The sequence below is a fragment of the Tribolium madens genome, unplaced genomic scaffold (assembly GCF_015345945.1).
Source record: "Tribolium madens isolate multiple individuals breed KSU strain unplaced genomic scaffold, Tmad_KSU_1.1 Scaffold_97;HRSCAF=244;Tcas5.2_LG3a, whole genome shotgun sequence".
NCBI lineage: Eukaryota > Metazoa > Arthropoda > Insecta > Coleoptera > Tenebrionidae > Tribolium > Tribolium madens.
The window spans coordinates 5615668-5626980 of record NW_025401069.1 but is presented as its reverse complement, the minus strand read 5'-3'; the positions used below and the strand labels follow the sequence as shown (position 1 = coordinate 5626980).

The window sequence follows — 11313 nt, the reverse complement described above, 5'->3', positions numbered from 1 at the left end:
TATGGAAATTTTTGCAATTTAACCAATCAAAATGCTGCATTTTTAGTTTAACTAGAGGTTTAACTTTAACCAACGATTGAAAAACCGGCCCTAAATGTCACAAATAAAAAAAGTTTTACTTTTTAGCTATGAAGTAAAAATTTTATTTTTGCGCCCAAGCGGTTTTACTTTTAACATGATAGTCTATTTAGCAATGTTTGTTTCTTTCGCTGCTTCAACAATTTCTGGAGAGGAACATTGTAGATCATTAGTATTCAACATTTTGCACTACCAACTGCACTAGTCATGCACTAGTTATTAATAAACACTTTCAAAAATTTAAACACAAATTCCGATATTAACACGTGAAGTTTATTTATAAGTTTATGATTTTATTACTTACAGAGCGTCCTGATTATTTTGTTTTTTTACTTACTAATTATAGTGTTGCTCTTTACTCTCGATTTGAATATATTTGCAGATAAAATAATATACGCTATTTGGAGTTTATGTGGCTTAGTTGAATTATTTACCTCACTACGTTCGGCAAAACAAACATTAAGCTTCGCCAAACAAACTATCATTTTCACTCCTAACAACATAATAATCTGTTTACTTGGAGTCATATAACTAAAACTAATTTAGTCGTGAAAACAGATTTTATTATTTATTAAATACATACTCGTAGAACATAATTTTTTATTGATTTAATATGTAAAGTGTTACCTAATTTTCGTATTAGGATAACTATAGACAAATTTTTATTCTATGAGATTTTAATTTTCTAAGAAAACTATGGATTACCCTGTTTAATTTTAATAAATATATAGTTTAGGTATTTGAGGAAAAAAGCAGGCGTTTGATCCAAATTGTTAGGTACTTACAATATTCGCAGTGAAATAGTTTTTTCATTGAAACAAATTTCACTGAAACCAAGGTCTTCAAGCTTTGTTTGATTTTAATTTAACAACATACATGACAAAAAAATCATCGGATCTGGCATAAATTACGGCGTATCAAACTAAAATCGTTTCACGTTTTCACTTTCATTAAAATTAAAATAATGGACATGTAAAATTATTTTTTTACAAAAGTAAAATAAATGCATGAACAGATTGACTATTAAAGCGACTCTCTGGAATATTTATCATGACCCTTTACTATTAGTGGAATGCATTAGCTAAATTAAAGATAATTTTGCTGCTGCTATCCGGCGTAAAGAAAGCTATTTTAAATGATGGGAAATGATGAGACGATGGTCTGGGTGCGGTTGGGCTATCACAACTCTCTTCCATACAACCGCCATTCTGATCCGCACCCCACGTGTTAACATGATAAGCGGCGAACAACGTGGTGTTACCCTAATTGATTATTATCCTTTAGAATGGTCCGCACCCAGATTATACGGTGGGCCATTTTTCTTCAGAATGTCTAATGGGAAAATAATTTCTTTCCTTTGCTTGGTTGTTTTTTGTTTTGAATTTACAAAATACCTACAGCAAATTTTTTTTTAAAGACAGGTTTGAAGAATTAAAATGCTCAATTATCTTGCATTGAATGTTTAATTTTAACAAACTATAAAACGAAAACCATAGTTTTCAAGAAAAATAAATAAAAAAAACATTGTAGCAATTAGGTAATTTGAATTTTTTTCTCTAAATTACTGACACATAAGCGTTACTTAACAATAAAATTTATAGCAGGAGTAAGTACTTGACTATTCAAGTTTTTACTAGTATTATCCCATACGATCCTATAACTTGTGTAACAATGGCATTCTCCTATTTTACTTTTACTTTCGCGTAAATCTTCAACTCAAACTTGCGTGTATCACGAAACGCAGTTCAATGCAAATTAATCAGAAACGCCTTTTACTAATTGGTTATTTCTCAGGTTTATGGTATTCAAACAACATTGTCGCCCTCGAAATTACAAGCCTTGATGTTCCGAAAAGTGCCTGGGATCCGGTCAAATTAAACTGCAAATATGATTTATTAGAAGGCGAGACTTTATATGGTGTGAAATGGTACAAGGACCAAAGTGAATTCTTCAGATGTTTCGCGAATGGAACAGTTCAAGAATTTCCCAGGAGTGATATCAAAATATATCATACAGGCAGATCTCAAACTGGATCTTGTTTTTTTGAACTCACCGCAATTAGTCCAAAAAGTGGAGGTGAATACAAATGTGAAGTTAGTTTAGAATGGCCCACTTTTCAAACAGTAGCGCAAACTGCAAGGCTGAATATTATTGAACCATCCAGAATTGTTCAGTCGGAGGTTGACACAACGGAAGGTTTGTTTATATTAAAAATTAAATAATTAGGAATTAACCAATTTAAATTTTTGCAGACGTTGTCAGTTTATCAGTTGAGAAGAGCAAAGGTAATTTACAAGAATTTGTAAATAATACTTCTAATAATTAGAAATGTTGTTTTTTTTTTGTTTTAGGTTCTAGGTGGTTATCTTCTTCCTTAAATATACTTTTTTATATAATTTATACATGTGTTAATAAATAAAATAAGAAAAACATAATTTTTTTTTTCTAATTAGAACCCTTCTTCCACAGAATAAGCAGATTTTTCAAACCAGTATAATTGGTTGCATAACCTAGTTCTAGTAGTTTTTTATTTCATTATTAGTCATAGGTTGGTACTAAAAATTGTACAAAATTTGACGTTTACATAACCTAAAATTTTAATAACTTTTCACGAAGAATTAGCTTAACTGGGCTTTCAAAATGTGTAGTTTAATTCGAAGCACACGAAATCTTATAAAGCCTCAATTTCACTGTGCTTGTTACTCAGCTTTGAAGCAGCCAAAGCCGGAAGAACCAGACGAGACGTTATCGAAGCCTGTGGAGCCCCCAAAGCAAGCAGATAACAAACCGGCAGTAACTGAACAAAAGTATGATTCCAAACTGGTTACTAAAGAAGATATGAAGTGGCGTACTCCATGGCATCAAAGGGAAGCGAGTTTTTACAGTACTTTGAGGACATTTTATTCAGAGCATAATCAAAATGACTTACTTAAACTTCTGCAAACTCCTATCAACTTAACCCCTTCTGCAATTAAGAAATGGTGGACTGAAAAAAAGGAATTCAAAGAAATGATGCTGCAGTCGTATATTCCTGAAAGAAATCAAACATTGGGTAATGAGTTGGCTGCTGCTCATTTTATAGTGCATAGAGGAGGGGCTGTCAAGTTTTACAACGAGGACTGGTGGATAAAAGCTAACAAATATAATGAATACAAATTGCCGAGGTTTTATCAGGAGGATAAAGTGCTGCAAGCTATTGATTGTACTGATATGAATTTGTTTTATGAAGGATTAGTTAATTTAAAGGATTTGAAACAAGTTGAGTGGTTGAGATTTAGTGGTGTTGAAAAATTTGACGATTGGTATTTGGATAGGATTAGCAATATGTTCAGACATAGCTTAGTATATTTAGATATACGGGATTGTCCAAATTATACAGAAAGGGGCTTAGGTGCTTTACATAGAATGGAAAAACTAAAGATTTTGTGTATTGATGATATGTTAATGACTGAGTCGTTTGAAATGACATGTTTGTTGTTGCAAGAAGTTAATCCAGACTTGGATATAAAAATTGGTGATTTTGAATAAATTATACAAATTTCTAGTTTTAGTTAAGCGATAAACCTTTGTATAAATAAATATTTGTGAATATAGCTATGAGTTTTCTTTTATTAGATTATTAGTAGATTATTGAATTGAATCTTCAAGAATTGGAATAAAGTTTGTCTGGGTATGTTACCAGCAATACAACCGTCCGTACAGGGTGATTCACGAGAAATACGCTCTATTAGTGTGACGTCAGCAAGGTACCTCACTGTACCTTTGAAGCTAAACAAATAAAAATTTATTTCTTGAATCCTGGACGTGTAGGGAGATTGTTTCTAAGGAAATAGTTGCTATGAAAAATGTGTGTCGTTTCGTAATGGTTTTAACAATTGTAGTCAACATTTCTGTAGTTTAATCTGTTCTAACCTCACTTTCTGTGTACGTCAAAAATATGTGTACAGCGTTGCCAGAATGTTGCAAACGACAGGAGTGGATAGGTCGTACCAAAACAAAACAAAATAAAATATATTAACATGCACATAATGTGTATTTGGCTGAGAATATAAATTATTATTTGTTTACAAGTAAATATAAATATCTAGTAAAAATATCTAGTATCAATTTGGTACTCCAGTATCACAACTGGCAACACTGTATGTTTAGCTTCAGTACAATCGCGTCTGTGACGTCACCTCTAATAGCCCGTATAATGAGCCTGACCAAAATGTCGATGCAACCAACATTACAGTTGTCGCAAAATAACTTGCGAAAAGTAATGGTGGTTGCATCGAGAATTTGGTTAGGCTCATCATTCCTCGTGAATCACCTTGTATTTACGATTGCAAACATTAAATCAAGTTATTAATTTAATAGGCACCCTGTTCTAAAAACCAGCAAAAATGTCTTAAAAAACTTAATGTTAGTCAAAAATGGCTCAGGAAATAGTAACTGCAAAAAAACATGTTAAAGATGTATGTATAAACAGTGAATTTTACTTTTTTAGTAAATTTTATGTTTTTTGGTTTTGAAGTAAAGGGTAAGCCAGCACAATTTTTGATGGGCCATTGCTAAGGCATAGATTAACCAGTTAATCTATGTGGCAACCGTTTTGATTTAGCCAGAACATGTTTTAGGTTTTTATTGTTTTGTCCTGTATTACGTTTATGTTCTGATTTGTCCCGATTTAAAAGACGAACACAACTAAATGTGCAAATTTTTGAGATTTTCATTTGCAGCGAAAACAAGTAAGTATCTTTGAAGTAAAAGTTTTCTTTTTGTCGTCATTTCAAATCTGGTCATTGTGAAAAAACTCAATTGAAAGTAGAAATACTTAAAAATTGCTTATAATGACCAAATTAACTATAAATTTGGCTTAAATAGATTTTTTTTAATGTTCGTATAAAATAAAAGAACTCTCAAAGCAATTCATACAAAAAAAAATTATGCAGATAGGTACCTACGTAGTAAGATCCATTTTTTTTGTGTTCTGGAATAAATTTATTAGAATTATTTTTAGTAATGTCCTGATTTTAAATGGCTCACTCAGATCCTCCTTTAGTTATGTGCTGAACATAACGGCGTAATAGTATATTATAAAGTATCAAGAACGGTAAAGACATTTTACCGAGCGAAGACAATTGTTTGTCTGTAAGTCCTTACCGTTCGTGATGCTTTTGACATTTTTTGATGATTGTTTTTGTTTTTTTTTAATAAAATATTAAAAAATGTTCTAGAACGGCAAAGCATTTTGCCGTTCTAGAACATTTTTGAATGCTTACCGACTTAGCAACAATAAATAAAATACTTACCGACGAGTTTGGGATAGCAACGAGTAAATACAAGCTTCTGTCTTTGAAACAGACGTGGTAAACAATCAAATAGAGCTCGGTCGCGCAAAAAATAATGTAATTGGGACAAAAATTACTTGTCTTTAATAATAATGACAATTTGTTGATTAATGTCATTGTTATTCTTTACACGTTATAAGTTTCATAAGAATATATTATTTTAATAATTCAGAGCGATAAAGCTGGAGTTTTCTAAAAATGAAGTCACAGAAAAACGGTCCTATATTTTTCAATTGAGATGGGTTTCCTAAAAGACGGTAAACACCACAATAACATTTTTTAACAACATAATGCAAAACGTGTTCATCGTTTTTGGTTCGCCATTCACTACGACCGTACCTACCTAACATTTCGGCACCGCTTTTTTGGGGAACCTTATAGCTTAGCCATTGATTTAAAAAAAACTTTAAATAAAAATACGTTCATAAAATGTTTATAATTTAATCCAAAATGTGATGAAAATAAAACTTTCTCCTACTATTTACTTAAAATGAAACATGCGCCATGAGTTTTAATTATCTGTCATCTTAACAAGTGAATTAAACAAACACATATGCAAAATATTTGTCAAAACATTTTTGGATTGTTTTTTAATGAACACACGTTATAATTATGTATTAGGCATAGGTATGTAAAATAATAACACAGAGTGATTTTTTTATTAACTAATTAAGTTCCATGACTAAGTGTTAGCAGTCTTTAAGTTATTGGCTGTGATGTTTCTAGTTACCAAACTTATATCATACCAATCTATTTGTGACAGACGTAATTAAACGAAGGAAAATTGTGAATTTTGAATTTACAAGGCTGTCATTTTTGTATGTACCAGTTTTATCGACTGTATACTGTACATGTTTCTAGTCTATTTATTTCACAGCAAATTTATCCTCTTGTTCTTTGAATTTTTCATTTGCAGTGCAGCTTATACCACACTGACTCAATACCTACAAGTATTTAGGCGATTTTTTATTTTCTTTAAAGCGATGTTGGTTAGCAAATATTTGAAAACAACTTAGTACCTATCTATTATTTCATTTTTTCCTTAGAATATTCTGATATATATTGTGTAAATATTTGCAATAAATATTTTACTAGCAGTCTTTGGCATTTAATACACACCAACAAAGAGAAAAACACCGCCAACAAAGTTTATTGACTTAAATTAAAAAATACAAGAACAAGGTAACAATGCAAATGTACGTTTCTATTTACATAAAAATTAAATGAAATTTGCATCACACGGCGAATTATTATTACAACTGCATCTCACTCAACAATAAAACTGTCGATTAGACTAACTAAAAGTGCGTAATTTCCTCCAAGACAGGATACCGATTAGAAAATTCCTTTTTGTCTTTTCAACACTTGACTCAATGAGTCATCTTTCGACTACCAGCATTATCATTATCACTTTATCGCTGTTATATTATCAAGTACATACATGCTGATAATTTTCATAGTTTTATATCAGTTTCGGATTAATAAACATCATTAAGTTTTCTTATTTTTATTCAATAAATAAATTAATTAATAATAAACAAACATTCCCCGGAACTGAATAAACAGTCGAGTGGGGATTGGCGGGCACGTTCGGTGTGCAACAGGTGATTGTCAGTCGCCGGTAAACATCGTGAGTGTAGGTTTGCTGTCTTCTCTTCGATTAACACATGCTGGTTTCTTCAGCTGATCTTCATAAGCGACAATTGCGTTAAAGCCCATTCGAGTTGCATTTTTTTTTGATCTAGTGACCTGTGCATGTGTCATTTGTTTCATTTGTGTTGTGATTTGATCTAGTGTGCCGGATTGGTGTATGATGAAACTGAAAGGATTAATTTGGGCTTAAACGTGAGTAAACTCAATCTCTTATTGTTTTATTACTCATTGATACTTTTTGATAAGTGGCAAGTAATGAATTGTAAAACTTTTTGATTGACAGTTTGGTTTTGGAACCGCAAGGTGCAATAAAATGTGGGGATTATTGCTATACCCAATTATTTATTTGGCAACATTTTACAACTTTGCTCTTAAGGCAATCATCTCAAACGCCTACGCCCCGTTAGTAGAATCTTGGAGTATATGGCAAGGGTCACACTGGGTCAAATTAAATTTTTTTTTGCAAAACGAACGAGGGGTGGTCAAACAAAATAAATTGATAATATGATAAATAATAATGGTCGACTTTCGATTCAATTGATTCCCAGAAAATGATTTGAAGCGGTTTTAACTTTTCTTACACTCCAAACTTTTTTTTAACAAAGTGGATTTTAACTTTTTGGATTTTTGAAAATCATTGATGAAGTACAACATTTTTCATATACATGTTTATATTTTTCTTGCTTTATAATCAAATGTTGGAACTTTTTTTTTTCATTAAACTTATTTAACTGTAGTCGTAATTTGCAAGCATTTTTAATTGAAGTCAGGAAATTAATGTTTTATGTTCTACAAATGGAATTTATTTAATAATAATCCATTGAGTTTCTAATAAAAGGAATCCATAATTAGTTTTTAAATTTTATTTTTCATAAAACGTCACATTTTTGTAGTACTTTATTATTTATCAGTTAGTTTTTTCAAAAAATAAATACATAGTTTAATCAAAAAACGTTTGGTTATGGAACCACCTGATTGTTTAGGCGCTTTTTTATTGTAGACAGTACCTACTTTTCTCTCTCTCCACCCCACTTGTAAGAAGATTAATTAATTAATTAATTAATTAATTTAGTAATATTTTTTTGGAAGACTTATTATAATAATGTATTAATAAATAAGTGCTTAATTTAATTATACATTTCCGATGTAGATATTTAATAATTACGTAAGTCGCAATACTGAAATGCAAAATATGTACAAGGAAGAAATAAACGTTTTTCATTAAATATTAATAAAAGAAATTATTTTATGGCTACGTTTTTTCAAACCGGATGATCTCGCAACTACAACAAAAGTTCAAATATTTACGTTTGATAATGCCGCTCTACAAAAAAATAAACATTGCAACTACTTATTAAAATAACTTTCACTGAAAAATACCGCACCGGTATTGTAAGCCGGCTTGTTTTGATAAATTTATATTTTTCGTTACATAATGTTTTGTTTTGCAATAAGTTGTTAAACACAATCTTAATATCAAAATGATTTTAAAATGTTTTTAACATTTAATATATAATAATAATTGTTTGTGAAAGGAATCCGCAAGATTTGGTTCGGATATTCCAAATTATTAAAATAAAAACTTGTTGGATTATGCAATTAATTCAAACTTTATGATTTAACTACGCGATTATTGATTTCATAATATTCCCGAAGTAATGATTATTCTATGATGTAAGGATACTTAGGATCAATTTATGTTAAACGACAAAGTTTATTTCTTTAGGTAGCATTAATTTCAAGAAAGAGGTAAACCGGAAACAAATACTGCAGAAAGTTGCTATTATTATTGACAAATATGCAGCTGGACTTGAAATGGAAGCGAAACCATTAAGAAGTCAAGTGCGGAACTCCAGTGATAAATTATTGTTATTATTGTGTTACAATGTATGGTTTTAATACTGATACTGGTCGTAAAAACTTGCAAACCGTAAAGTGTATTTTCTTTGTGTTCAAAAAATCGCCAATCTAACAGTTTTTGCTCTCTATCCTTGAATTATTATGTAGGTACCGTAATAACAATCGATGTTGATCGAAACATATTGTTACATCGAACTGGTCACTGATTGAATTAATGGCTGGAGCGGCGTAGGCAGAATTAATGGAGCAAAAATATCCTTTTTATTGCTTTGAGATAATTGGACTTCCATTCAAACAAGTTTATATATTGCGTCTCCTGTCTACAAAAATTTCAAAAAATTGAAAGTCTGGAAGTTTTTTTGTAAATTACACAAGAGGAATGGAAGGAAAAAGAGACATCGATGATTATCAGCGAAAAGGAAGACTTCCAGCTAATAATAGATCATTCGGATTTGTAAACAGAACTATCTGATTTGATACTAACTCAACCTGTTTTGAAAAATCAGTCCGGTTTTACCGCTATCATCATGAATAGTACTACTCAAGCACAGTTTATCTAAATTTTGCATCTGTCAATTTTGAATTGTCTTCTAACAAAAAATGTGATGTGAAGAATGTGGTCATCTTTTATGCTCATTTGAAATAAGGCCAAAGCTTGTTGTTTTGTTTTTTCATATCTAATATTATTTGACAACTGTAAATGTTTAGAGGAAGAACGTTTTGCAGACATATGGATAGCGAACTTTTGGTAATTTAGTGGTATTTTCACCGGTACAAATTTCACGGTAGTACTGTAAATTGTCTACAGGTGTTCTATCCTTAATTAAATAACATTAAATGCATTTTTTAAAATAGTACGTAAATTCCTTGAAGTAGTTTATTCTACAACTTTCTTCTACGCTTATACACCTTTAGGCTAAGAAAATCAATACTTCTTTTAACACTACAATGTGAATAGAAAACGCTCAAGTGCTCAAGACATTATTAGATATCGTTGAAAAAAAGATAATGAAAATTGGCGGCTTTGCTTTTACGTGTCGCTATTAAGTAGGTGTTACTGTACATAAACCTACACAATAAATTTAATACAAAATTAAACGGCTTTATGTAGTTATTTTCTTAAAAATTAGGGTTTTCATTTGGAAAAAGACTGTTATTTTTTTAGCATTGCAAATTAGATTGAGGACTGATTGATAATAAATAAATTAAAAAAATTAAAATTATATTTAAAAAATAAAACATGTAACAGCAAACGGCGTTTTTAATCGCTTGAGGCTAATAAATATAGGTATCTATGTATAGTTAATAAATAATTTATAATAATAATTACTGTGTACAGTTGTTATCTGGGTCATCTATAGCATATTATAAAAACTTTAAATTAGAAAGAACCAAGTTTTCATTGTTTTATTTTATTTTGATTTTTTTTACATAAAATATGATCACGATCCACTAAGGAAAGGTAATTTATTACCTACAGGAAGCCATTAAATTTGATAATGTATTGTTTTGATTATCTTCTTTTGTGACATTATCAAATTTCAAATTTTCGCCTAAACAAGCTTAAAATGATTTATCTTTGGCTAAATATTAATACACTAGAAGTTTTAAAATGAAACTAAAAAATCAATGAATTATTGGATGCAACCTTAACATCGCATAACAATTGTAACTTATCAATAACAATTAAAGTTGTTATTGCTTTGACTCATTTATGGACATATTGCATAAATAATGGTGTTGTTAAATTTGAATAACAGATATGTCAAATCATACCATTTGTTTCTGATAACGTAAACAATATTTACTCCTATTTTTGATAAATGTAATTTGTAGGGATAACTTTGTGTAATGCTTGAGAAAACAGGACATTATTGATTGTGTTTTTATTTATTGGCGTTTATTAAATCGATCAAGGTATATTGATGGCGTTACAGAAATTTTCCAACTTACAACTTGTACCTTTAAAGTGTTATTACTAGAGATAACGCACTTGAAAATAACATTGGAAATCTAAACTGTAACCTTGCTACATCAATACAGAATAAAACGTAATTATGTACAATAACTTTGAGTTTGGACAAGGTTCACTTCAATTTAATTACAGTAACAGTATTCGTAATTTGAAAACAAAATAAGTCTTTAAAAAGAAGGAAAATTACAAAAATTTTATGGTTTCATGCTTGGTAAACTGTCTATTTTACATTAAAAAATATTTTTCAAGAATAATTTCGTATCTTCTTACAAAAAGTGTTACTTACCATTGTGTTAATAAATCATTCGAATATGTCTACGTTTACACCTACATTCCACCTATCCATTTTAATTGCAAATTTTCCTTTCCATTGAAAAATTTATTGTGTTTTTTGTTACTTGCGAAAGCAATTTG

The 11313-nt window shown here is 30.1% G+C and overlaps 2 protein-coding genes across 5 annotated transcripts in view; both read left to right on the top strand.

Annotated features, from left to right (window-relative positions):
• The window catches only part of LOC123014516 (differentially expressed in FDCP 8 homolog), an 8782-nt gene extending 6272 nt beyond the window's left edge, over positions 1–2510 (top strand). For 2 of the 4 annotated variants that reach the window (XM_044413670.1, XM_044413669.1), the window contains one exon: positions 1873–2009. Coding sequence is in view for 2 of the 4 variants with exons in the window: in XM_044413671.1 (XP_044269606.1) it covers positions 1873–2274; positions 2331–2363; positions 2430–2497 (503 nt within the window). In the remaining 2 variants the exon portion in view is untranslated. Of the gene's footprint in view, positions 1–1872; positions 2275–2330; positions 2364–2429 lie in introns of those variants that run through there. The other 2 variants (XM_044413671.1, XM_044413672.1) reach the window with 2 other exon arrangements.
• Positions 2511–2632: 122 nt separating this feature from the next.
• LOC123014594 (distal membrane-arm assembly complex protein 2) lies at positions 2633–3671 on the top strand. Its single transcript, XM_044413787.1, has one exon. The coding sequence runs from the start codon at positions 2719–2721 to the stop codon at positions 3604–3606; it is 888 nt and encodes a 295-aa protein (XP_044269722.1). The 5' UTR covers positions 2633–2718; the 3' UTR covers positions 3607–3671.
• The last annotated feature ends 7642 nt before the right edge of the window (positions 3672–11313 follow it).